This window comes from Enhydra lutris, unplaced genomic scaffold (assembly GCF_002288905.1).
Source record: "Enhydra lutris kenyoni isolate GAN:26980312 unplaced genomic scaffold, ASM228890v2 scaffoldscaffold1, whole genome shotgun sequence".
Taxonomy (NCBI): Eukaryota; Metazoa; Chordata; class Mammalia; order Carnivora; family Mustelidae; genus Enhydra; species Enhydra lutris.
Window position 1 is genome coordinate 59217095 of NW_019154085.1, and position 26506 is coordinate 59243600.

Sequence of the window (26506 nt, forward strand, 5' to 3'; positions counted from 1 at the left end):
GTTGTGTTTCTAGCCCTGGGAATATTTTAGAGAGTTCTGAATGTCACCTATAATTGGTGTCATTTTAAAATGCAGGAAAAGCGCCCGACATTGTACATGTCCTGATATTGTAGGCTCCCCTAGTCATTTGGAAAGACTTCTGCCAAATACACAGACTGCCTTCATTTATTCAACAAATACTTGTTGAGTGGGTACCAAGTGTCAGGCCCTGTTTGAGTCTTGGGCGAACAGTCACAGACAAATGGTCAAGAAACCTTGTTCTCATAAGACTTATGTTCAAGTGGAATAGATCGAGGTAGGGGAGTCAGAAAATGAACAAATGAACAAGTAATAGAGTACAGTACTTTAGATGGTGAAAAGTGCAGTGAAAACAAAAAGCAAAAAAGGATAAGTGTATTCTGAGGGGATGGGAATTGAAATTTTAAATAGAGTAGTCAGCAAAGACCTCTCTGAGTAAGTGACATTTAAACAAAGGAGAGAAAGTGTTGTACCATGTAAAGGATCGTCATGGGTAGAAGGAAGAACAGGTACAAGGCCCTGAGGCAGTAGCTAGCCTGTAGTATTCCAGAACAGTCAGGAGACCTTTGCATTGTGGCTGGAGAGGAAGGAGCAGGGTTGTGATGGCAGGAGATGGAGTTGGACGGTGAGGGTGGGGTCAGAGCCTATGGTCCATCTACTAGGCTCTTTCTGAGTGAGTGAGAGCCACTGTTGAGTCTGAGAGCTATGAATGTAGCGGCAAGAGCCTAAGCCGTGAACACACAGAACCTCATCTCTGTAATTTTAAGTGAATTAGGAAACAGTAGCCAAAACCAGTTTCTATATAACTAGAATCTTTGATTTTGATTTTTCATAGATTTTTAAAAGTAATTATGAGAATATTCCTTATTTTTTTAACTATCAAGAAATACTGTACTAAGGCACAAGACTGTCCTATATATAGTATGTTTCTAGACAACTGCAGTTACTTATTTAATTTTTTAAATTTCATTTTGGGTAAACTATCTAGAGATGATCCATCTGTGATCAATATTTCTGATGAAATGTCAAAGACTGCCTTGTGGAGGAACCTTCTGATGACAGCTGATAACTCGAAAGATAAGGAGTCAAGCTTTCCTTCTAAAAGGTTTGGATTCCAAAGTGATGTGAATTTGTATTGATCCCAACCATTTTATGACATGAATCCATTAACAAAAGAATAGTAATTGTTTCCATTGAATTTAGGTCTAATATATTTCAGAAAGTTCTTTTTTAAAAGTAGGCGAAAATTGTAATAGGTACATTTGTTAGTTTGTTTTTCAACATCTTCCTTTCAAATTAAAAGCTCACTCCAAAACTATGACAGTGGGGAAAACAATGCTATAAATGAGTCCCAATGCATGGCATTTTTGGACATTCATTTGGTCTACTCTTTTGCAGTAAGATTCCATTACATTCCTTCATCACCCACTTTCCAGGACCCTTTTAGATGTCTGACCTCATTTTGCACTCCCCCCTTGTCCTTTCCGAAACCCCACGTGCATGTGCAATGGTTATTTCTTATTTAGTATATTTCCAGGCCCCTATTCCAACCCCTTGAAAATCTTGCCTAAATTCCTTATTCTGAAACTTTCAGCTCCAGAAAGTTCTATGGATTCTTATTTCTCTGTATACAAACAACTCCCATAGTTGTAGATGCTAAGCTTTAAATGCATGCTGGGGGAGGAGTGTGTCCTTAAATATCAAGAGTCATCACATGATTTCCATTGAATTTTCCAGAATTAGTAAATAAGGGTTCAAACCACCCAGGCTTCTTAGTTGCTGATCTGAAGAAAAATCTCTGTGTTATGTTAATAGCATAAGAGTGATTGAGGGATTTGGGACAGTATTTAATTATTAACTTCCTTTATTTTCATGACCTTAAATTAACTTTTTCTACTTAATTTTTATATTACATTTTTGTCATAAGCTCCCCTTCCTAATCACTCTAGAAGCTGATTCCCCAAAGGTAAGACCCTCTCCCTCAAACCTATTCCTTGGTTGTATTTCCTTATGTTAAATGGTGTCTTCTAGAAACCTGGTCAGCCTATGTTCTTTATGTGAGTTTTGGGGAGGCAAAAGGCATGGAGAGTCTTAGATCCAGTATCAGACTAAGTGTTTATGGTATTCCTGTAAATTCTCAACTCTTTAAGATGGTTTGAAACTTGAGTGAACTTTTTTCCCCACATGATTTCTACAAATGCATCGTACATAAATCAACAAATCTCATAGAACTATATTAGTAATGACATCAAATTTCTGTATTGGAAAAAAGAAAATTTATCCTTTGAATTAAGAAATTGCAAAGCTGGGAGCTTTTATTTATGCACCACATGCTTCCAAACCTTTAAACTTTATCTGGCTTCACGAGAAATATTTGGAAATGAGGGCTCAGAAAAGATATTACATTAGACTTACAGAATCTCTTGTTGCTGGTTTTTGTCACCCCAAAATGGCATGCTGCTTCAGTGTCATCTCTGTCCCAAAAAGACAAACAGTAGACGTGCAGAGTCTTCATCCCAGAAAGCTGGGGATTAGTCATCTCTCTCTCTCTCTCTCTCTCTCTCTCTTTTTCTCTTCTTCCCACCCCCCGCCCCGACCCCACAGACAACTACCTCTAACACACCAGAGGTTAGTTAAGTTAGTGGGCTCCCTCAGATTTTTGATTGATGTCTTCTGTCTTTAACAGGGCTTTAAATTCTTCATGTATTTCTTTGCTTGGCTCAAGCAGAAATAATATTTTATTCTAAATCGGTCTTTATATTCCTTTCCCAAAGATCCTTTCCACAGTCTGATAGAATCATCCTCACAGTAACTCTGTTTTGGTAGAAGTCTTGGAAGAAAATCAGAGTTAGGAGAAGGGTAATTTCTCAAACCCATTGGAATATGTGTTTGTGGACTCTTTCACATTAAAGATATGGCATTTCTCTGATTCTTTAAAAAATGGGAACTCCAGGTTTATGAGCTCCAAATAAAATGCCAGCCATGGGAATATGTGAACAATTTGAGACAACCAAACTTACAGATACTGTTCTTCCTGCACGAAATGGATCCAGAGTACAAACACTTTCTTGGTTTTCTGTTGGTTCAAGCAAAAAATTTTATGTCATGATATTTTAGGTACTCCTTAAAGTGAATAGTAAAGTCGAGTGATGCTTTTCATCAGAAAACCTTAGCTGTTTTTAAACAACACAATGTGCCTTAAGCAGGTCCAGTTTTATTAAGACCATCCTTTATAATTTGATATGATCACTCATTTCTTACTCTTTGAACATACGTTACCACTAACATGAGACTCAAACTATTGTGCATGGAAGTTTACCCTTAGATGTGATGAAATCTGTAGATTTCCATGTGAAAATATCTATTGGTTCATGGCTAATGTCTTTTATCTTCATAACAGTGGAAACTGGCAGAAAAAGTGTGGCTTCCATAAATCCTAAAACCACCCACACTAATGACAATACCGTCCCAAAGCCATTGCTTTCTCATTGTGTGTTTGTTGAAGGCATTGAAGTGTGATGACCAGGAACTCTAAAAATTTTCTGCCTGCTAGAGTATCTGTTGGCAAACGAAATAAAAACAAAACAAAAGCCTAAAGACCAGGTTAGCAGGATCGGTATCTCTTGAGACCTAAGCTGGCTTCCTGGCAGTTTTTGGCTCCTGACCCCCACCCCGTAATCCATCCTGTCCCTCACTATTTGTCCTGCATGCCTGTCAGAGCATCAGAGAAGCCTAGGTATTTTTCCTTAGTGGAATTTGGAACAACAGTTGTATTTTCTCCATCATTTCATTCACTTCTCACTGCTAAAAATGTCTTATCCAGTCTGACTGAAAGAAGGATCTAAGAACTAATTGCAAATTTGACCACATCTGTAGGATGTCTAATTTGATCCTTGTTCAACAGTGCAATGCATACATGTGACAAGCTCCCCTGTGGCTTATTGAATTGGATTGGCAGAAATAGGTCTCATTAAAAACCACATTGCATGAGAATAGAATTGCTATGTTTTATAAAACTGACACCCAAGATTGACATTTCTTGGGAAGGTAGCCGGCAACATTGGGAAAAACAGCCCTTGATTTTTGTCCTGGTGGCTGAGGCTAGGCTCTGGGGCCACCTTCTCTGCTCTCCTCTGGCTACCCACTTCTTATATCCCAGATTCTCCTTCTTTTCTCTGATTTCCTAGGCCGATGCCATCTCATGACTGCTTGGTAAATGTTGTTCATAACAACTATTTTGGTGTGATTGAAACATAACGGTTTCATAGATTGCTTGGCAACATGAAGGTAGCAGGTCATGTTCTGCTGTCTCCTGAAATACTATTTCCTTATATTTTAAATTGTAAATCCTTGAAGGTCAGGGCACTGTCTCATCTACCTTTTATCCCGAGGTTTTGCAGAGGAGCTAGTATATAATAGATATGTAATATATGTCTATTGCCATAGCTATCATAGATATGACATATAGTTGATAAAAAGAAGTAGTATGTTTGTTACAATGAAAGTTTAGAATTGATTGGAATCCTGAAAAATGAACATAACCAGAAATAAAGAGAGGAATAGGCATACAGTAAGAAGGTAGGTTCAAGTCAATCATATTTTTCATGGAAATCTTGACCTGGTTGTAAAATTTCTGCTTTGTAGTTTGTTGAAATCTAATCTGATACCCAAACCACTGGTTTTAAAGAGGGGGAAAACCCCCACCCTGATCATTTCATTGATTATTGTTTTGTAACCAAATAACCAGCATGACCAAAGCAGGACATGGGGACAAAGCAAACCTGTGAATTAAGTCAACATTCTGAATCTTTTCTCACTGCTCGGTGACTAATAGTGCCATTGGGAATGTGCTGGTTTCTAAAAAAGTGTTGGAGCAGAACATCGTGCTCACAGGAGCCGTGTCTGTGTGGAGAGTCCTGTATGTCTCCATCCCTGCAGTCTCCTACAGAGATGATCTTTTATTCTATTTTCATTATAATTGAGAACACCAGCCTCAGAATTCTGGCATTTGAGCTGTAAGAGAATTTAGGGACCGTATAGTCCCAAACTAATTTACAGATGAGGAAACCAAGTCCCAGAGAGATTAAATAACCAGTCCAAGGTCCCACAGCTCTTCCTTGGCTTCTGGGACCTGAACGTAACCTTCCAGTTTCCAGTTCGGGCTTCCTCAGCTGCCCCCATGCTGCCCTTTCTCGCTGGCTTTGTGTGGGAGCCAGGTAAAGCCCAAGGGAAAGTTAATTTGGAAAGTAGGGTAGCAGACACTTGTCATATGAAAGGCACTTAAAGTAGAAGAAAGTGAGTCATGCAGATAGGGGAGTTAAAAATACAGAGTTAAGGCTCTCAACACATCATGTGCACACTGTCATCTCTTCTCGTGGAAGGAGAAAAGAAAAGGGAGAAAAGTTGCTTTGCTCTGACCTGTAAGTAGTGTGTGCTGAGAAGTGTGGCAGGCGTACACGCGGGTGCCATAGACACTCGCTCACACCAGCTCTCAGCGCTGGCGGCGTGCCACAGATGGCAGAAGCTCGGGCACGTCTTACCTGATGGTGCCGGGTGGCGGTGACAACTGAGAAGGGCTGTTTCTAGCTTGAATTGGAGGAAAAACAATTTTAAAAACACCCTCGTAGAATGTGTCTAAGTTATTGACCACTAAGAACGCTGTGCAGGAGGCCGCGTGGAAAAAAAAAAAAAAAGGTTTTAACTGTTGATTACTTTGAGAAGAGTTAGAAAACCAAGGGTTTTCCCACCACCAACTATTTCATAAATTTATATTTAGGGACAAAGTTAGTGGTTAAAATGGGTGGGCTCCTCTGGCTCAGGGCCCTAGGTGGCAGGGAGGGACACAGGAGGCCACAGATGTGGTGGGCTCTGCCTGGTACTGGGAGTCGTTGGGGAGTGAGCGCATCTGCCCCTCGGGAGGCGTGTATTTCTTGCTGGGAGCTTCCTGCTTGTGAGCATGTTATTTGACTTCTCCACGAGAAGTGTTAACACGAGAGTAAGAAGAGTGTTCATTGGACAGATATCGAAAAAAAAGCATAGACAAAGATGGTAGAGTCTTATTACCAGCTTGCCCATCCCATAAGGTTAATTGGAGAACAGACAAAATGGAGTCACTTGGGAATGAGTTGATTCTGGAGGGAGTGAGGTGATGAGGGAGGGAGGAAGGGAGGCCAGGATGAGGGTTAGTCTGCACAGGTGTTTGGAGGGTGGGGTGTGGGGACGAGCACGTCCTCTAGAGCAGCGGAGATATGTCTGTCCTGCTGACCGCAATACAGTGTTCACCAGAGATCAGGACCCAGCTTGGGCACAAAGGATGAACCCCTTGCAGCGAGCCCTGAGCTTCGTCCCACAGCATCTCATTGGTGTTCCCGTGGTCAGTGCTTTCTTAAGACGGGGGCTGCACTGGCATTTTCAGCCACCATCACTAATTCTTCTGGCCAAATGAGGACAATGGCATCGATCCTGCATGCTTCTGGAACTGTTTTAAAATGTGTGGTTTTTGTTTCTTAGTTTTTTTTTTGTTGTTTTGTTTTTTTTTTTAATTTCCCCCTTTCTGCAGTTTTTGGTTTCTACCTCACGGAGTGCAGACGATTTTAATTGTTGCTATCTATCCACGCTTCGCCGCATGAAAGTGCAATGCTAAGGGCCCATGTGGTGCTTTGGGGTTGATAGGTTTTGTGTGTGAGCAAGCAGATCTCACAGTAGCCGTGCAGGATTGCAGTAATAAATGTCTCCTTTTCTCCCCCCCTGTAGCACTGAAAGCCGAAAAGAGAAGAAAGCTGACTCAGGGAAAGGTGTTGACAGGGAGACTTGTCTATGACTTGATCTTCAATTTATTTTTTACATATATATGAGAAGAGTGCCACAATTATTAATAAAACTGCTTTGATCATGTATTGTAAATTCTGTCTCTCATCCCAAATCCGCCTTCATACTGTAAGTAGTGCAATACTTGTTTCATTTCTGTGTTTAAACTTCTGAACAGTGAGACACCCTCGTGAGCATATACACTAGCTAATGCAAGAATCTCTGTGTTCCTTGCTGTATGTTAGATGTTTGTCAACACTGGATTCTCATGGTTAGTTTTATGAGAGCAATAGCTTTCTTAAAGAGATGTCACATTTACCTAGTTTGTATTTTCCTACTTTAGTGATCTGAAGCTACCTGATAATTTCATTCAGAAGAATTTTGAAAGGTAGTCTTACTCCTTTTTATTTTTTATAGCTTAGCATTAGTGACTTATTTCAAAAGACCCAAATCAAAAAGTTAGTTTGGAAGCATTTTTTAATAATTGTATTTATGCATTTCCTTGATTTACTATGATACATTTAATACTTAAGAGTTTATATGTAACTAAAACTTAAAGTCATTTGAAAAAAATATATAGAAATCTGTTCACAACTTGTTGAAAAGAATCAGAAACTAACGCAGAGTCAGGTAGTGTCTGCTTAACAATTCAAGTTGTGATTTATACCATCAAACACTAGGCTTGTAGGAAATGCTTCAGGAAAACTTTGTAAGTTTTGTGAGATTTTCAGTATAAACCTTTATCAGAAATATGCCGTTAAATTTCTCTCCCGTTTAAAACAAATGTTTCCCAAATAAACTTATCCTATACACAGCTGTGGAAGGCCATATGGTGAGTCCTTGTACATGAAATTTCACTTCTATGTAGTTTTTCTGCTGCTCAAGGTCCAGTACTGCTTAATGCTGCTTCTGAATCATGTTCTAACGTTAGGCTGACAGGTCTCCAACTATATTTTTCTCTTCTGCAAAGCTCTTTTCCACTTTTTAATTGAATGCATGTTGTAGAAAAATAGTCTTTTCAATGAATATTTCAGATTCTGTTCGAGAAGATTCTGTAGATATTTCAGTCCATATGAAAACATCCATTTTTACTAAGCTTGCACAAGAGGAAGGAAAGTTAAGAATTTTTGAGCATTACTAAAAATATGGTATTTCATTTCATTTTAGATAATGTGAAGTTAATAAAGATGGAATCTTGTAGTACTCTCATTTCCTAAGTATGACCGGTGCTCATTAATCTTATGATCTGCGGTGTCCAATTTTACAATGATTCAGAGCCCCATGGCTTCTCCAAACTATTAAGTACATATTTTGTGTGTAAGTGCACATGAAAAGTGAAAAAAAAAATCCTCTTGTGATCAAGCTTATGAGGGAAATAAATAACCCCAACAAAGCCTCCATCAGATTCAACATTTTGATATTTCTGAAAACTCCCCTGACAATCTTTTAACGAGCCATTTCTTTCATGGAATGTAAACCTAAAAACTATAAGAATAATTTGCAGCTAATATAGATTGTGTTTATAAATTCCAAGGAAAAATACAGAAGCTTTCCATTCCAAGTGTGTTGCCCTTGTGTGTTTTATAATACAGATACCATATTGTAGACATCCCCATTGTTGTATGATTTAGACTAGCTGTATAGCCAGTCAGTCCCCAAAGCAGCCTCCTAGTGTTTTAATATATTAATAACTGTTCTATTACAAATGATCATAGTGAATTAAAACCTTCACATGATCACTTATTTGAATAAGCAATCATACCCAATGAAATTCTGTATTTCTGAGTATTTTTATAGTATTTTGTTCTTGTGTGAATTTTAATGCTATCTCTATGTTAATCCTAATATTTTGAAATCGTATAAAATATAAGAAAAAAAATGTAGTGTTATATATTTCCTCCTAATTTCAGATTCCTGGTCAAAATTACTAAATATCTTGAATGTAATTTATTGCAAAGTTCAAGTAATGTGTAAATGTGACTAGGATATTGTGTTTTTCACAACTAAGAAATGTTATGTGGAAATAAATATTTATCCTAATTAATTTCCTTGCACATTTTAAATTGTGATGCAAAGTGTCTTGTCTTTCTTCTCTTTAGTGTTAATCAGTAAATCAATGTAGAACATTTTAACTGAACATAATATTTAAATTTAAACACCCCTATTAAGAAAATTTGGTGATGTAATGTTTCAAGAGTACTCAGACAATTTGGAGTTTATAAAAAGAATATTATGAGAGCTACAGTAGGATATATCTCTTCATTTTCTCAGGAAATTAGCGACTTGGGTGCAAATGGCATTGCTCCCAAGACTAGCAAAATCTTCCAAGGTCATTAGTAGGATTTCCCATAAGTAGAACTCCTTAGACTTCTGTTTTTCTGCCCTACCCCCATCACCCACCATGGGAAAAGCATTTCCTAAAATTTCTCTGCTCCCTCTTTGTTACTCTGGGTCACATGGGTCCCATAAATATTCTTTTGTAGCCATCTAGCAGTACGTTATGGAGGTAATTACATTCAGAACTCTAATGTACAGGTTAGAATTTTTTCTTTTGTCCCATGTGTTTACTTTATAATTCCTACCATTTATCAGCCTTTGATATAGGGAAGTTTCTTCCTAAATTTAATCTGAATATCTTCTTGGTATTATTTAAATCCACAGCTTAATAGAAACTTGCCACTGACAATTCACAAGCAACTTGTCTTTCAATGCTATCCCTAGATCTGTTAGGATTTTTCTTGGGGCTCTTAAAAGTGTGGCTCACCCCTTCCTTCCTTCCTTCCTTCCTTTTTCCTGTCTGGACCTCCATTCCTGTTTAACTTTAGCTGTTCACTCCTGGTCACTTGATTATTTTATGATTATTTCAAGATTGATACCCAAATGTTCTAATAAGTATCTTGTACATTCATTCACTGAAATGAAATAAAATTTACAAGCACTTGAAGATTTGACGAGAGTAATTTGGATATAATGGTTCTCTAACTATCTATTTGGAAAGGGTACTTGCCATCATCCCCTTGAAGAAGCCTGATATTCAAGGATTACTGGTAATGCTTTGTTTTCTAGATCTCCTGGGATGTTTTCCATAGAAAGCTGCAACTCACTGATAGAACCGTCACTCCACTTCAGCTTCTGTTGGTGTAGGGCCACTACTTTTTGAGCTGGAACATTGAAAATAGAACTGCGGTCCTTGCTTCTAAGAGCGTGGTAGACACGTAGCCACAGCACAGTGTAATACGTACTGGGTTGGCTGTATAAGAAAAGCAGTGAATAACCCAAAGATGGATCTTTGAGTAGGGTGGAGTTTGAGGATAATGTTATATAAGAGGTAGCATATGAATTAGGATGGAAATGGGGAAAGAAACCTACTTCAAGAGCTACAAAGATTCTCAAACACATGCCCGTATTGAAATAAAAATGAAATAAAAAAGTAAAGATATATGGTGTAACTGGAGCCTGACATAATGGAGGTGTGGCATGTTTGGAACCAAGCGAATAGCCCAGTGTGTTGGAGTGTTAGGAGAGCTGTGAAGACCTGTAAGAAAAGGTAGAAATACGAGTCAATCATATTATAAATGATGTTGAAGTCTATATTAGGATATTTGAACTTCCTGCCTTAAAAGTTTTGAGGAACGTAGAGACATGAATTTTTGGAAAGATTAGTCTAGCAGCACAGTGGAGAATATAGTGGCAAAAAAGTGGAATCATTTCCTTAGAGATCCTGAACAGGATGACTCTGAGGCTCAAACCAAATTCTCTGTGAATGGTCTATAAACTTTTATTGTTTTTGAAACCAAATAGGCTTAAGCATGCTCCTTAGGTACTTAAGTAACTCCAGACACAATAGCTTTATTATAAATAATTTCGTGTAGAACAAGATAGATGGATAGATAGATAGTATGTTTTGAGTTGTATTTGAAAAAAAAAAAAGTGTTCTGAAAAGCATGGTATCAACAGTAATACTGAGACTATTAAAGAAATCTAAACGTAGGACCAAATTCAGCCAATGGCAGCACTTATGAATCCAGAAACCAACTTCCGTCACCTTTTTCACCCTACTCATCTCCTCATTCTTACCATAGACTTAGCTTTATGTCTAAGTACTCTTGCCTTCAGGTGTGTGTAGTTATAGATTACAGATTTCTGCCATGTGACTTATTTCTTCCATTTGTTTATAAGCTTCTTCAAGATAGGAATAGTGTTTTATCCCTTCTTTGTAACTCTTCAGAGCCTAGGTCTGTGCTTGGTTATTTATCCAGCTGGAAAAGTCTGTGGACAGAGCCCTAAGTAAAATATATCACAAGATGCTGCTTTTCAGTTTATTAAGAATGATGAAAGATCCAAAAAGAATTCTCACTTGCATGTTAGAATAGAAACAAAAGCAAATGCTTCTTGAGTACTTCATGTGCCCAACACCTGGAGGTAGACACAGACACCTAAGGTGGGGACCCATGCAAGCTATGGAGTCATCAGTGGAGTCATCACACCTGGATAAAAAGCTAAGTAGCTGTGAACAGGGGGAGAAGGGAGAGAAGAAGGTGGATATGATGCCGGCAGAGTATATACACAAATCTTCACAGAAATGGCACAACTCTTTGAAGTAGGTGTTTTTGTACTTCTTTCAAGTTAAGAAACTGAGGCTCAAAGAGGCTGAGTAATGTTCTTTAAAATGTTTCTCACTGTGAGTGATGATGGTGAGATTCTAACCCATGTTGACCTTATCTAGGCTGCAGTGCATGGAGTCTCCGACAGGAGGCGATGTATGACAGGCTTCGTTCTTAACAGGCTCCTCCTTCTGGGTCACACATCCACAATCAGGTTATGATGAATAATATTTCTTCCCAGGATGTTACATTTTCTCTGTGACTCATACTTCTGTGATCAAGATTGGAAACTAGACTAAGCCAAGGAAATACTTTGCTCACAAGTCACAAGTATCATGACTCTGGATAGAAGAAACTTCCTGAAATAATCAGGGTTTTGGTCATTTGACGGGTCACTCTTTTCACCAAATATGTGTTTAAGTAATCTGACAAACTTGGGATGAATTGTTCAGATGAAAGTTTATGAAGAATAAAAAAAAAACTTAATTGAGTTGGTTGAAATTTAAAGTCTGTAACACTAGAAAAGATACCCCTGTTGCTTTAGCAGTGAGGAAATGAACTTTCCTTTTGTTAATTCAAATTCTCAAGTTTAAATGTTAATATTGTCACAGAAAGGTGACATACAGAAAGATGATGTTTCTATTGAGCATGAAATTGGTCTTATTGATAATATCATACTCTGAACTTTTCTGGTGGGCAGTGACGTTATGCTTTATTATTCTCAATCCATGAGAATGAGATGATCCATGATCATGGATCCTTCAGCCATCCTGAATGCACACTCTGGATCATTCAGGATGTACGTAAAAAGGTTCTTGGACACTGCCGAAAGAACGGTCTCAAAACTGGCAGAACAAGTTCTCTGACTTTATGAAAAAAGCCATCCTGGTGTTTTGGTATGTTTTTCACTTAGAACTTACTGAATCCTCAATATTGTACAAATCTAGTAGTTTTATAAACTGGGATTCTCACGTCATCTTAGAGCAAACAGCAAATGCCATGTAGTAGGACTGGTAGCTTCAGTGACCACATGCGAATAAGAAAGAAAATATCCGAAATGACACACAGCCTGAGGTGATCATTGATCTTTGTGGTGGTGGCTTTGAGTCATTAAGGATACACTGAATTGTGTTTTATGCCTTCTATTTAAGGAAATGTGGAGGTATGGAATCATTTTTAGCAAGATTTCCAAAAAACATGTTCAAAAATAACTTTTAAAGTGATTTTCTAAAGATCTTGAGCAAAACTGAAACTCTGCATCCATAGAAGAGATGTGAACATCGCTCCATTGGCGTGCGTGTCTCTGCACCATCCCCCCCTTTGCCATGCTCTCCCACAAGTTGTATCTGATGGGAATCTTCCCATCCCTGGGCCTGCTGAGGTTGTGACTGTCAGTGGTGGGCAAGTCTGCCCATCTTCATGCTAGCATTTGTTTCTGTGTGTTTCCAGCTTAGCCTCAGACTAAGTGTCTCTCAAGGTTGTTAACATCTTGCCCTTCCTTTTCCAATCAGCCAATTTCATTTTCTTATTGGAGAAGAAAACATGTCCTGTGAGGGTTGAATGAAACCTACTTTAACTTCAACCACAACATCGCTTCTCGGCCTTTTGGCTAAGATCAAGTGTAACTTCAACCACATCATTACCATTTGTAACCCTCACTACGTGAAAAATAGGTGCTAGGATTTTTTTTTTTTTTTACCTCTGGGCTCCAGAAAAACATGTTTAGAAATCAAAGGAACAATGAATTGTATAGTTTTGATATTATACAATAGTTGTACAATATCAGCTATTATATGATGGTCTTAATATCTGTATAGTATTGGATATTGTGCAATATCTACTATTGTACAATGGTCTTATTGATATCTGTGAAATAGCTGGTATTGTGCAATGTCTGATATTGGTAACATCTGATATTGCCAAATGGTTTTAATATCTGTACAGCATCTGATATCGCACAATATCTGGTTCCAACTAAAATAAAAGAAGAATTTCTATTTAATTTGCTCTTATGACTATTAACTCAGTCCAGGATGTGTACATATGATCTATGACTACTGTTCCTGGATATAGAACTTGGCAAAGATTGTCCAGTTACTCACGATGACTGAACTCTATTAAGGAATAGAATTATGACAGGAGCCCTACAGGTTTGCAGGTTGATTTATAGCTCTAATGGATGAGTGGAGTTTGGGATGTAAGGTGAAGCTACTCAATGGCATGCTTGCAAAGTACAATCAAAGCTGAATTTCACAACGCTCTGTCCATTTGTATGCATGACTCACCAGTCTCATATTGAATTGATAGATTTTTTCCATTTCTTCTACTTTTAGATTTTTGTGCTGGAGCTCACTCTGAGATAACTTTTTCCAGTGAATGGTTGGAAGCTAAGTTTGAGTTACAGAGAATCAATGAAAAAAAAAATGAGGCCATTTTGCAAACAATTGAACAAAAAAATCATGTTTCCTCTGTTGTTTGCTAAACTAAATTCAGCATCTGAAATCTATGCTTCCGTTAATATAGGTACGCCAGCCAAAAATAGCCAAACACTTGAGTAACTGACTTTATTTCTTGACTTAGACTGAGATGATGTTGTTAATATTATTTGTTCTTATAACATGAGCCTCAACACAGTTTCCTGGAATAAAATTATAAATTATGTATTACATAAAAAATAAAAATTATTTGGGTGTTTCAAAAGCTATATATGTGTGTGATAACAAATTGTGTATGTTATTACATAAAAACCCATACGAACTGCTTAATTTAACACATTTTTATGTATCTTTTTTTTTTTTTTTTTTTTTTTTTTAACAAAAACTGAACTCTCTCCATGTTTACGAGGCAGTCTGGGGTAGCGAGCAAAATAAACAAGAGTCTTTCTGGATAAGCGTGTCCATATGCCAATGTGGTTTAGGTCTCATTCAAGACACAAAATGCATTACCTCTGAAAAAATGAAGGAACATTTATTAAATGACCAGGAGAAATTCCACAGTATGGGAATAACAATACATAACTTTGTAGTTTACTTTTTATTTTTAAAAACAAGTCCAAGGAAGTTAAAATATTCTTTTCATTAAGATGCTCAAAGAAATGAACTAAGAAAAATTGATGCAAGGACTCCTTCAAGTTCGAATTTGTGATACAAATATTTTCATCTTTTAACAGGGCAAGCTGATGTGTTCACATCTCAGTTCCAAACTGCCTCTTTCACTAGGAAACATCAGTGGTTTTTAAGGCACATTTACAGTGCTTTCCCCTCCCCCTTGCTGTGTGTTTGTAGCACCTATAGCCATAGTTGGCACCTGGGGGCCTTGCATTGTTGGCAGATTCCCTCTCATTTCTTTGGAGTCTATTCAACTGCTGTGGTTTTACTCAGAAGTCAGTGCTTTTTGCATATATGATTTCCTGAGACTGAATAGTCTTTCTCAGAAAACTGTGCCAGTCTGGCTGTGAACAGCTCTTCTCCAAGAGTTGCTGACAGGAGCCTGGTCGGGTCATTGTGCTCGGCTGTGGGTTCCCAGCCAGGCCTCCTCGCTTCTTCCCCTACCCCTTCCCTTCTTACCTCTGCCTCAGTGACATCCCCACCCACATCTTGCCATCCCTTTAAAGAAGAGAATGAGATTTGCACTGGTCCAGTTAGAAAAGAATGAAATGCTTCCCAGGGAACCTATGCAGAGCTCCCATAAAAACAATTCATATTTGTTGTTTCAGCAACGGATGTGGAAATGATTTTAAATAATAAACAAAACCAGACGGAATAATTCAAACTTCAGTAAGGTAATAATCTGGTGCGAAGACAGAAGTCCCAATTTAAGGTTACAGACATGAATTTTGGGAACAAAGGTAACCTTGAATTTCTTGATTTGAGTGTATTATTATTTTTTTTTTAAAGATCATCATCTTAACAGTGCAGTTTTCAGACAGAACAAAAATGGTTTTCAATAGGTCAGGCATGCTATTCCAGGGCGCTAAGGTAAAGAGAAGCATTGTTTTATGAAGTGACTCATGTGGGTGTATATATGCTGGTGGGCTGTGCTGCTAGCAATTCCGTGGTCTTCATCTGTATACCACTGCAGAGGAAGACAAAGGTCAGAAGAAGGAAGTCAGTTGTCTTCTTTTTAAAAAAATAATTCAAATAAGCTCTCACAAGCATACATAGAATTAAAACATTGTTTTAAGGGTGTGTGTGTGTGTGTGTGTGTGTGTGTACATATTCTAATGAAACTATCCAAGTGTATTTTCAGATTTGATTCAAAGGACACTTAGAACCACATCATGCATAGAAGAGAATGTTTATCCCATTAAGCACACTAGTTTTAATTAAGTGTTATCAAGTGTCAGATTTCTCCTACACTGCAGGAAGAGAAATGAGTTTTTCAAAAGCACTTTTTCCTAATGTAGGTTACCAAGGAACTAGAAAAATCTATTCCAATATTTCATATATATGTTTAACATAAGGTCAAAAGTCAAATGTATTATTTGCAAACACTTTGATTTTTCACTCGAATTTTCTATCTGGATGTCTGACATTTATGGAAGAGTGGATGATCTGAGACAAAAATTTATCAATGCATGCCACATTAAACAAGTGGGAGGTCACTATCAGGCAAACATATATTATGGAGGCATAAATAAACTTTTATAAAAAAATTGCCTAATTAAAGTATCATCTTTTCTTTGAGTTGTAGAAAATGAAACCTCGACCTCTTAGAAGAATCTGACTCCAAAAGACATATAAACGGGTGGGTTTTGTTTTTTGTTTTGTTTTGTTTTTTGGTATTAACTGTCCCACTCTGATTCAGTGGGCACCATTTGAACTGATCACAGAGCAAAGAGGTGTGTGTGTGTGAGAGAGAGAGAGAGGAGAGTGAGGAAAAGTAGGTTTTCTACCTAATAACGGCAAGAAAGCATTTTATACAAAAATATTTAGTGCACCACACACATGCGTATACATATAAATATACAAACACACATTTATATATATGTTATACACACACACACACACACACAAAACATCTTTTCTTTTTTCTTCTTGATCTGAAAATGAATCTGACTTAATACCTAGAAACAGCTTACTGTATAGGCAACTGTATAGGAAATAGCTCTAGCTATTTCCAACTCTATAAAACAAGCCTAATTGTCTATTGCTCGTGGTTGTTCAACAAAAGATAACGTTGCAATTGCAAAACCTGAAGCATGCCAATTATTAATGTCCCACTGTTAGAATGGCTAGTAATATGTACTAGACAGAAATGGATTTTCATATTGGATCTGAGCTATTATCATGCTGGTTTCACTTTAGAATTACTCTGCCACACATTTACTGAGTAAGTGATTACTTTTGAATCCAAATAGGGAGAGACTGAAGAACCACATGGGTAGGAGAGCACTGTTTTGACACTCCCAAGATATGCAATATTGTGCTTCTCAACCCCCAGTTCTCTAATCGTTTTGAACATTACTCTGTCTATGGCTTAAGGATATCACTTCTGACTTCTCATTGGACAAATAAAAACCCTTTCAATTCTGTCCCTGTCTCCTGGCACTGTTTGACGAGAAGGAGCCGGGACAGGGGAAACCAAGACCCCACCAGCAAGTTCTCCCTTTGGCACCAAGTTTTGTGATACCATTGCTTGGAAATCCACTCCTGCATCCACCAGGGCTTTGGAGATCTGAGCTGACTGCTGAAAGTGAACGTTATCTGCAAGGAGAGAAAGGAAACACAAAGTAACTAATAGCCGCTCCTTTTCTGATGGGAAGGGTGGGAAAGGCACAAGAAGAAAGGGACTATTTGAAGTTCTAGGACTTAGCATCCCATTTAGCCCAAGACAAGTGAGTTGTGGAAAGCAACACTGTTTTATTGAAGTAAATGTAACAGTCTTGCCCCTCATGCTTTTGTTTTGTCAGTAGTGAAATTGCAAACCTGTCTGTGATACTAAAAAGTCTAATTAACTGAAACTCACCATCTGCTGTTCCATGAATAAGGAGGTACTCAACTTGTTTAAAATTTTCAGCTCTGCTCATGACTGTTGAATTCTGGAATTGGGAAAAAGAATGTCATTATTCAAAAAAAGATCTGCCATAAACTGATTTTTCACTTCAGTTTACAAAATAAAATGTTTTCAGCTGGGGCCCCCTTTGATACAAAATATAGCAAACCGATATTTAAGCAAATGCTGTCTCCATGCATGGCAGAATGCACAGCATGCCCTGTGCCTGGGAGACAGGACTGCAAAGGGAGGATGCCACATCTTCTTTGCACACGCAGGCAGAGGGCACCTGCCACCAGGGCTGCACGCAAAGCCCCTTAAGTCCCAGATCCCAGATTGGCTGTGTCCTATGCATTAGCACAGGGCAGAGTCTCATATTAGCAATGTATGTTCCATGGGCTTATGCTGTAGTTCAGCCAAAAAGTGTATTGCCATGGCAACCGTGTGTCACATGGTGCCATACATGCTACATTTCAAAGAGCCTGTACATAGCATTTGCAACTAAACATACTCTGCAATATGTCATATGAACTTTGGTCCACATTGCTAGGCAATGAATGAGAAGCAAGTATTACCTCTTTTGGAACAGATGTTTAAAACCCAGGCAAATGTAACATATGGGAGGGGAAAGGGGAGCAAAAGATCAAGCATGGTCTTAGAAAATCGGTGGGTTGTTGTCTGCCTCATTCCGTATCAGGGAAAATCTTGCGATTGGATCAAGTCATTTCCAAATCAACCAGAGAAATAGGGCAACAAATTGGGAGGTAAGCTTTTCGAAGACTGGCCTTAGGGAGGCAGGACTTCTAGAACTGGGGTGGGGCCTCGGATGAGAAAGCCGTTGGAAACGCAGAACTGGTCATCTGATCTTGATTTGGGGATGTTTATCAAGTTGGGAGGAAGGCAAAAGTGTTACAGAGGCATCGTAGGGCCTTTGGGAGGGGTCAAGCTGGAGTTCGCTCCTGTTGTCTTCTTAGGGGCTGGGCAGACGGAGGGCCCAGCAGTTTTCCTATAGGTTTAAAAATCATCCAGCGATCATTCCTTTAGCACCTCGGTAAATCAAAGTCAACTTTACGAGTGCCAAGGTATGTATTTTACAGATCCCTTTGTAGCTAACACCAGCTTGGTGTTTTTGATGGGAACCCGGATGGTCTGGCAGGAAGGGGACAGGGCTAAGGTGTTGAATGTGGAGTCTAGCCCCAGCTTCAACATTGGTGAGCTGTGCGCCGGGAGACCTGCTGCTCCCTGAGTCTGGTCTTCTGTAGAACGGGAGTGTTTGTAAGAAGCACTGCTCTGTTTCACCCTGCCAACATTCCTCTGAGATAGGTCTACAGCAATCCTGCTTCCTCCATGGAGACCCCAAGATTCAGAAGCAGGAACTCACACTAGGTTACATCTGTAGGAAGTGTCAGAGCTGGACACAAAGTCTGATGGCAGAACCTCTTTTTACTTCCTATGCTGCCCCGAGGCCATGAAAATTCCAAACTGCTCATGATGTGATCTTCCAGCAAAGGAACAGTGAGAAGTAACTTAACAGGCCCAGAATCTGCCCCGCGCGAGTACGCTGGGTATCCCTGCGCAGGGTTCCCATGCCTGTGTAGACTGAACGAATCAAAAGAGAGCGGGTCTGCAAGGCCCCCCAGCCCCCGAGATTGGCAAGGCGGGTTTTTCCCCCTGTACAGCTGCTGCAGAGCCCAATGCAGCAGCCAGAACCCGGAGCAGTGTCCGCTCTCCAGAGAGGAAAGGGTCAAAATCAATCTCCCCCAGAGACAGAAGAGGATTTTGAGCTTGAGCTGCCAGACGCTGGGGCTCCCCCACCGCCAGCAAACACCCATCATGTGAGCCACAGGCCCCCCACCCCGGCCATCCTCTGGCCAGTCCTGCTCACAGCCTTGCCCCCCAACTGCCTCTCGCTCTGCCGCCGTCCCCCCGCCAACCCCAAACCTAGCGCTCTGCTCCCCCAACACACGCAACTACCACATGGAGACCCGACCCATGCGGGCAGCTCTGTCCTGTCGCCTCACCTCCAGAAGCCCCACGGGCCTTCCTGGCTTGGCAGCTTGAACAGCGAAAGCTGCTCCTACAACCTCCACGAGCCATAAAACTGAGAAATGTCATTGAAACATAGAGTAATAGTTAGGAGACATATAAATACGCAGGACAGTTAGCAAGGAATGTGATAACTACTGGAGTTTGGACCAAAACAGTTTCTGGCTGCCTTTTTTTTTTCTTAAATGGAGTGAATACAGGCTGAAAGAAGACAATTTTTATAAACAAGTAAAACCCTGAGCCTAAGATAAATGTTGTGATGTACACACTGTAGCTGTGATGAACTAGACATGGTGAGAAATGCAACATACTGAGAAAAAGACGAAAACTGTGATAAAAGTGTCATGATGCAAATTGTTTTACATTAACAATATTACACTACAAAGAAAGAAAGACAAATACTTTAATGCAGCACGAGAAAAATAAAACAAAAGCCTCCCCTGCAATGGTGAGCTAGGTGTGCCCTTTCCATGCACGCTTCCCCCTGCTCTCCGGGAGAAGCTTCCAGAGGCGCCTCCCGGCGTGAGGTGGCCAGGCGGAAGGGCAGCCTGGAGGTGCACACCCGCTCTTGGGCTCTCAGGCGGCAAGCAGCATCCCCCCACTACCCCAAAGATGCGGCTGTGGCACCCTGTGTCTGGCGCCACCCATCATTCCCTACTGGACCGAGAATCCTGGCTTCTCCATCAAGAGAGACCCTCGGTGGTCCGCTGTGTGGAAACGACCCCCGGAGCCAGAGAAAGAGATGTGTGCCTTAACAGAAGATGTGGTTAATAATCGGAAATAATATCACCATGCTATTTTAACCCAGGAAAATAGGATAATCCCCATTTGCCTATCGATGGAAACAGAAATAGAAAAGGAAATGGATGACTAAGTTAGAAGCCGAATAGTCTATCACCAGCTACTAAAAAGGAAGCTCAGAGTGATAAATGGGCAAGGATGCAATGGTGGTGCAGTTGGCACTCTCCCGAGGCTAGAAACTTCCGGAGAGCCCCGCTGTCAGCAACAGTCTGGCAAAACGAAGTGGGAAGGATTGGTCCAGTGGCAGTGCCGATTCCACAGCATCTCTGTGAGGAGCTTTTCCTTCAAGCCCTGAGAAGAACCATCTGTAGCTGCTTGTTGGATCACGCTGGTTCCTCAGTTACCTTCCAGCAAATAAATCTTTGTATTTTTGAAATAAAGAGAGAGCTGACAAGAGCAGGGAAGTACTGTAAGGAACAGAAGTTCTAACAATTTTTAAGCCACCCCTGTGCCATCGAGGAACCGTAAGGACAACTGGCTTCCTGAGGACGATGATGGTGGCAGGTGCCGTGTTTCGAAAGCTTCTCTCGGGGCAGGCACAGGGGTCCCATTTAATTCTTTCAATAACCTGTGAGGTCAGCTTGATGATCCCCGTTATCCAGATGAGGAAACTGAGGTCCAGAGAGCTTAGGTCACCTCCCCGAGCTCACACTGTTAGTCAATGGTGGAAACCAAATTTGAGTAGAGGTCCAACTCCGAAGTCCGTTCCCCTTAACCTTACGTCCTCGTGGCCCTTCACGGCCCAGCCAACAACTAACTCATCACCATTTCCAGGCTTTCGTGGAAATGGCAAACGGCCACTGGTCTAATGGACAACCCAGCACGTCAGTGAGATACTACGGGTGCACTGACTTCCTCTGTGCTTTCTCCCGCTTGCAACCAAAACCTCACAAACAGCATTAAGTAATGCTATTTTGGGAAGCACCATTAATGCCTCAGAAAACAGAGGCCAGAGAACATTTTTAAGAAAAAAATTATTTCAACCCACTATATCGGATGTTCTACTTGTTTACATCTATCAAACAACTGTATCTGGGAGATGCCAAGGGAAGAGAGAGCCCGTCAACCCGACAGGGGGCTCTACCTCAGTCCTCACCAAGCAACACTGGCTTCTTTAAAGATCACACAGCAGTCAACATTTTATCAGCACTCAACAAACAAGTTAAGGTTTGGCTTAAATCTGAAGGTCTCTCTCCCTTTGGCATATTCTGGGATAATAGAACAAATGTCAAATCAGTACAAGATGGCATATTTACAAAATTGCACCCTGTTTTGCATAACCTAACGATGCAGCAGTTCTTAAGGATTGAACATTTCAAATCTGCTAGCAGAAGACTGCCAAATCTATGACTGTTTCATACACTTGCCAAAAGCCTATCAAATTTTGAGCAAAATGCAAAATAAATCTCCTCTACAAGTTAAATCAGTCCCTTCTGTGTGTTCCAGGCTGCCCTCTTCTCTTGGCAACAAGGCTCAGGACTTGGGCCCCATTTCTCCTGCCCTTGATCTTCTGCTTCTTTGCGGATCCATACATCCATTCCCGGCCCAGTCTACGTCCTGCCTTATAGGCCACCATTTGGCCTGCTCTCCCCACAGCCCCGCTTCCATGTTATCCGTCGGTTCATCCAACCTGCTTCACAGATCCCCAGAAAACCAGCTGTACCTGCTACTCATGTGTGGCTGTGCTGCTCTGTCGTGTCCCTCTCTGCAACCCACGGAGAGCGTCTACGCTCTCCCTCTTTATTTCCGAAGTCTTTCTTTATTGGCTTCACACAAGTGCCCCTCCCACTCCTACCCCTCAGCATCTACATGTTATGTAACATTTTTGTGCCTCAGTTACAGTGTCAATAAATGAAGATAATTAGAGCACATATCCCAGAGAATCTGAGGGAGAACCGAACCTAATAATCTGAGTAAAGAGCTTAGAATCGTGTCTGCCCGTAGAAGCAAGCACTTAAGGAATAAATGAAAAAAAAAAAATGAATGAAATAAATGAAACTGGATTCCTCCCCGGCACGAGTTGAGAGGAGCTGGTGTGGGGGGAGGGAGGTGAAACACGGACTTCTTGGCCACTTCCCTACCCATGCTCCCAAAGGACAAAATCCTTGGGGCTTGTCACAATTAGGGAACAACTTCTCTTTTCCATACATAGGGGGCACTCTGTCATATCTGAGTTCATGCTTCACTACCTATCTCTTTTATTTCTCTTTGATAATTTTGTGTGCATGTCTTTGCTCACCAACAAGGCAATCAACTTTTGAACAATGAAAATACCAGGCACCTTGAATGGGTGAGTGTAAGTTTACTATTTGTTCATTTTTCAAATAGGTTTGACTAAAAAACCTACGATTGACCACACGGAAGACCACCTGTCAATGTTAGTGAGCACCACACTCCTCAAGGTGTAGCTGCGGTTGCTATTTGCTTTTTGCTATTGGGGGTAAGGGTTTTCTCGTTGCCTATCTAATTCCTTTGCTTAAACCTGCTGCCATTTTGGTCTGCTGTGGGCTGAGACTCACTGCAGAAAAGATGTTTCCACAGAGCTCCACTGCCTTTGAAAGTGTTTCTTTCACTTGGCAGTAGGGGGGTGATTATCTACAAAGGATCTCATAGGGTCACTGCTCATGTCACTGCACTGGGTCTGAGCCTTAATCCCGGGTCTGCTAATCTATATGGTATCTTTGTATGAATAGGAAAAAGCATTCCTTTTGGTTGTGTGCAGCCTCAGACGTCCATGCCTTAGTGAATGAAACGTGGACTAGTTTTCAGCAGTGCACAAGCTGAACAACTATACATGGCATCCCTACCTGTTCCACTGGTGTATACAAATGGTTTCTGGAATTTCTTTCCTAAATCATAAGTAGGACCTTTCTTTCATAAAATGTGCTTCCCTTGGTGATACGGGTTTCTCCAAATTCTTCCAAATCTGGGTCATCAATGACCTAATAATGAATCCTTTTTCTCATTTTTTTTTAAATTAAAGACTGTCTTTTCTTAGAAAAGCTATAATTCTGGGATCGACGATTCATTAGCTGCAAATGTAGGCAAAGATCAGGGCCTTGCTTATTCTACGTCTTGGTCCTTCCTGTCCTGGATGTCCTGCAGTGAGTCAGTGGGCCAAATGAAATGGGAATCATTTTCAAAATATTTCCTTCTGACCCACAGACAGGCACAGGGTACTGAAAGCCTCTCAGGAATTGTCTTCTTTGTCTTTTCCAAAAGGGTGGGAGGAGGCGGGGAGAGAGGGAGAGAAGGGGAGAGAGAGAAATAAAAACAACCTGGGAAAGAAAAGTAAAAGATGGGGTCCAGAGGGGCAGCTGGGGCCTTGGAGGAAAATAGAATCTTTGAATGTATTCTTGCCAGAGACAAAAGCACAGGCTTATTTAAAAAACAAAGGAGGGCAGCTTTATTCTAAAGCCTGCTGTGCACCAAATATAGGCACTTAGATTCGGCTCTCCACGGCTCTCCACACTCGGAGGAAGCAACTTACCAGGGTGGAAACAATTCAGTGAGCGTTCTTCGCCTCCCTCTCCCTCCACACCTTAACTCTCGCCCGCCCAAATCGTTCCTCCGAGTAACACATTGGGAACCTTTAGCTCCCTGGTACTGGCAGTTTTAATGTGTCCATTGCCAGCACTGAATCTGGTGCCAAGAAAACTCGACTTCTGGCGTGGAAGGATTAAACAGTCCTCGGGTGCCATCTGTGCAGTGAAGTGGAAGAGTGACTCGGTGCACCCAGTGTGCGTGTGTTGCCATTGGCAGTGGGAAGTGACTTCTATTTACATGACTACCTCATGCAGCGAACACCTAAGGGGAGAGACGAACATGGCCACCTCCAGGAGGGTGGGGGTTGGGGGGGGTCGATGCAGGGATGAGGAGCCTCTGGGGAAATCTGGAAAAAGACTCAGGATGAAAGGGTAGATTAGAATGAATCATCCTAAAGAAGGAAGGGCTGGCTGAAAAGGAAAGACCTTGCTGGCTGTCCGCTGATGTGTACCGAGAGAAGTAGAGAATCAGGGCAGATGCTGTGGACGTCCCTTGATGTCAGGGTTTGGACTTGACCCTGTGCCTCTAGGTTCAAAGACTTTTCGGGATGGGATTTTAGAAATGAACTTTTGACTCAACATCCACCCTGTTCTAGAGCCAGGGCTGGGGTCCTGGATAGTAAGTACATCTCTGTTTTAGGAATTTTAGGATTTGGGGTACTTGAGAAAGCCCTTCAGCAACTCAGCAAATATGGCATACCACAAGAGGGATGGCTTTCAAAGGTCAGCATCCTGGTCAGGTTAGGGACAAGAAAATTCCAGATGTAAGATGAGAGAATTGAGGGAGACAGGCAATTTTTAAAACAACATTTTCCTTAAAAAATTCTTCAATCAGGAAAGGTTTTTAAGGGTTATACTTCACACTGGGTCATCTAAAGAATTCAGTGTTGAGTAGAGATGTGAACAGTTAATCATCATGCAGAAGAGAAATGGGGGTTCGAAAGAACCATGGGTTCAAGAAAGAGAAACTGAAGATTAAGATACAAGAGAATGTCATGAGAGTCGAGAGGGGATGCCAGCCCGCCAGGAGAGCAGCACCAATTTCCTATTAAATGGAGATATAGGGGAAATGACATTGCAGGCAGAGGGAACAGAAGACAAGGGCATAAAAGGGAAAGGCCCAGAAACAGTCAGAGGACAATGACTATTACAAGCAGACTGGACCATTATAAGAGGGATGCTAAGCATCTGGTCGAAGAATCCAGTAGTCACATGGAGGATCCATGAAAGTGTTGTATGTGGAGCCGTGGGGATTAATCTCATGCCCTGTTGTGGTAAAGACGGGGACAGAGAAAGACAAGATAAGGGGACACCAATGGGGTTATTATTAGAAAAGCAGACAGTCACCTGACAGTGGTAATGCGGGGACTGATGAAGAACAAAAAGGACGTTTAAGGCAAGCTTACTGGACGTGGAGGAGAAAGAATGGGAAGAATTGAGTCTGAAGTATTATGGAGGACAACTGGCAGAAATGGGGACAACCTGATTCCGGGGCTGCTTGGTAGCGGAAGTTGATCGGTGCATCTCACTTTACGGGTTGTTGCTTTTCTATCTTGACTGGAAAACACACAGGCAGACACGGACCAAGCCACGTACTCCTCCCTGCACCCCCTCTACCTAAGCCTTCCTAAACGAAACCGAAAGAGATAAAATGAAACTGTGTATACTTACGTTGGAAAACTAGAAATTTTATTTGAGTTTTACTGGGTTTTGATCACATAGCTTCAGAATCTATAGGAACGGTGGCATCTTATGAAAATGCACCCATACTGCTCGGAGCGAGGCACTCATACGAAGCCCGTGTATTGAGAGTTGTGGCCCAGATAAGAAATGGTGTTAACTTATTCTTGTTTTTCTTGCTTTTTAATTCATTGTCCCAAAAAGCGTTTTAAATTTCCTTTGGAGAATGTAAACCACGAGACGACTGACCTCGCCGTTTTCAACAACCATGACAGAGCAACTCAGGAAAGTTCTGGAAGGGCCAAAGTGCTACAAAGGTCTCTAGGAGTTAGGCTGGCACTTGTGGCTACCTCAGTGTGACACCAGAGACAGTGTTCTGGCTCAGCGGTGGCCTCCACACTAGCACACATGGCTGCCAACCATGGTGGCTTCCAGGCCGCATTTCAAAAGCTGTAGCCTGAGAGCAACCGGCCACGGGTTCCCCGTCAGCCATCCCCACTGGAGGCTATGCATTGTGGCTTCCAGAGCTCTTCAGGGCACTGCCCAACCATACTCTTCACCTGCTTTACTCCAATCTTGTTTGAGCAAACTACATAGTTGGCTATGAATAGGAAAATTAAAAGCTTGTACATACATCTTAATTATAATACCATAGAAAATCTAATATATAGCTAAAGGTTTAAGGAGTCTTCTGGGCTTTAAAGGAATATGTCGAATTTGACATGTTTTCTAAATGAAATTTTTATAATTAAAGTAATTATCTGGTGTTGCTTTGTATTTCCAAATGAATGCATATTGTGACCTATATAGCATACGATAAAGACTTTAATTAATGCAGAATATAGTAGGGGAAGCTAGTGGAGTATCTCTAAACCACCTGTGTTATTTCTTTTTAACAAGAATTTTGTTGGAAATAAAAAATATATATTTTCTAGAATAGATACACTTAAAAATGTTCTTAAACAAACTTATAAATAGGTTATAAAATAGATCTAGTTTCTTATCTCTTAC

At 40.7% G+C, this 26506-nt stretch overlaps 2 protein-coding genes across 5 annotated transcripts in view; one reads left to right on the top strand and one right to left on the bottom strand.

Annotated features, from left to right (window-relative positions):
• Positions 1-6838, top strand: part of LOC111147104 (solute carrier family 4 member 10) — a 292076-nt gene extending 285238 nt beyond the window's left edge. For all 4 annotated transcript variants that reach the window (XM_022503092.1, XM_022503036.1, XM_022503157.1 and 1 more), the window contains 2 exons: positions 1007-1123; positions 6772-6838. In XM_022503092.1, coding sequence (XP_022358800.1) covers positions 1007-1123; positions 6772-6838 — 184 coding nt within the window. The remainder of the gene's footprint in view (positions 1-1006; positions 1124-6771) is intronic.
• Positions 6839-15293: 8455 nt separating this feature from the next.
• Positions 15294-26506, bottom strand: part of LOC111142158 (dipeptidyl peptidase 4) — a 78885-nt gene continuing 67672 nt past the window's right edge. The window contains exons 24-26 of the mRNA XM_022495155.1: positions 17397-17469; positions 17061-17134; positions 15294-15503 (exon numbers count right to left, since the gene is read on the bottom strand). Of these exons, the coding sequence (XP_022350863.1) occupies positions 15402-15503; positions 17061-17134; positions 17397-17469 (249 nt within the window). The 3' untranslated portion in view covers positions 15294-15401. The remainder of the gene's footprint in view (positions 15504-17060; positions 17135-17396; positions 17470-26506) is intronic.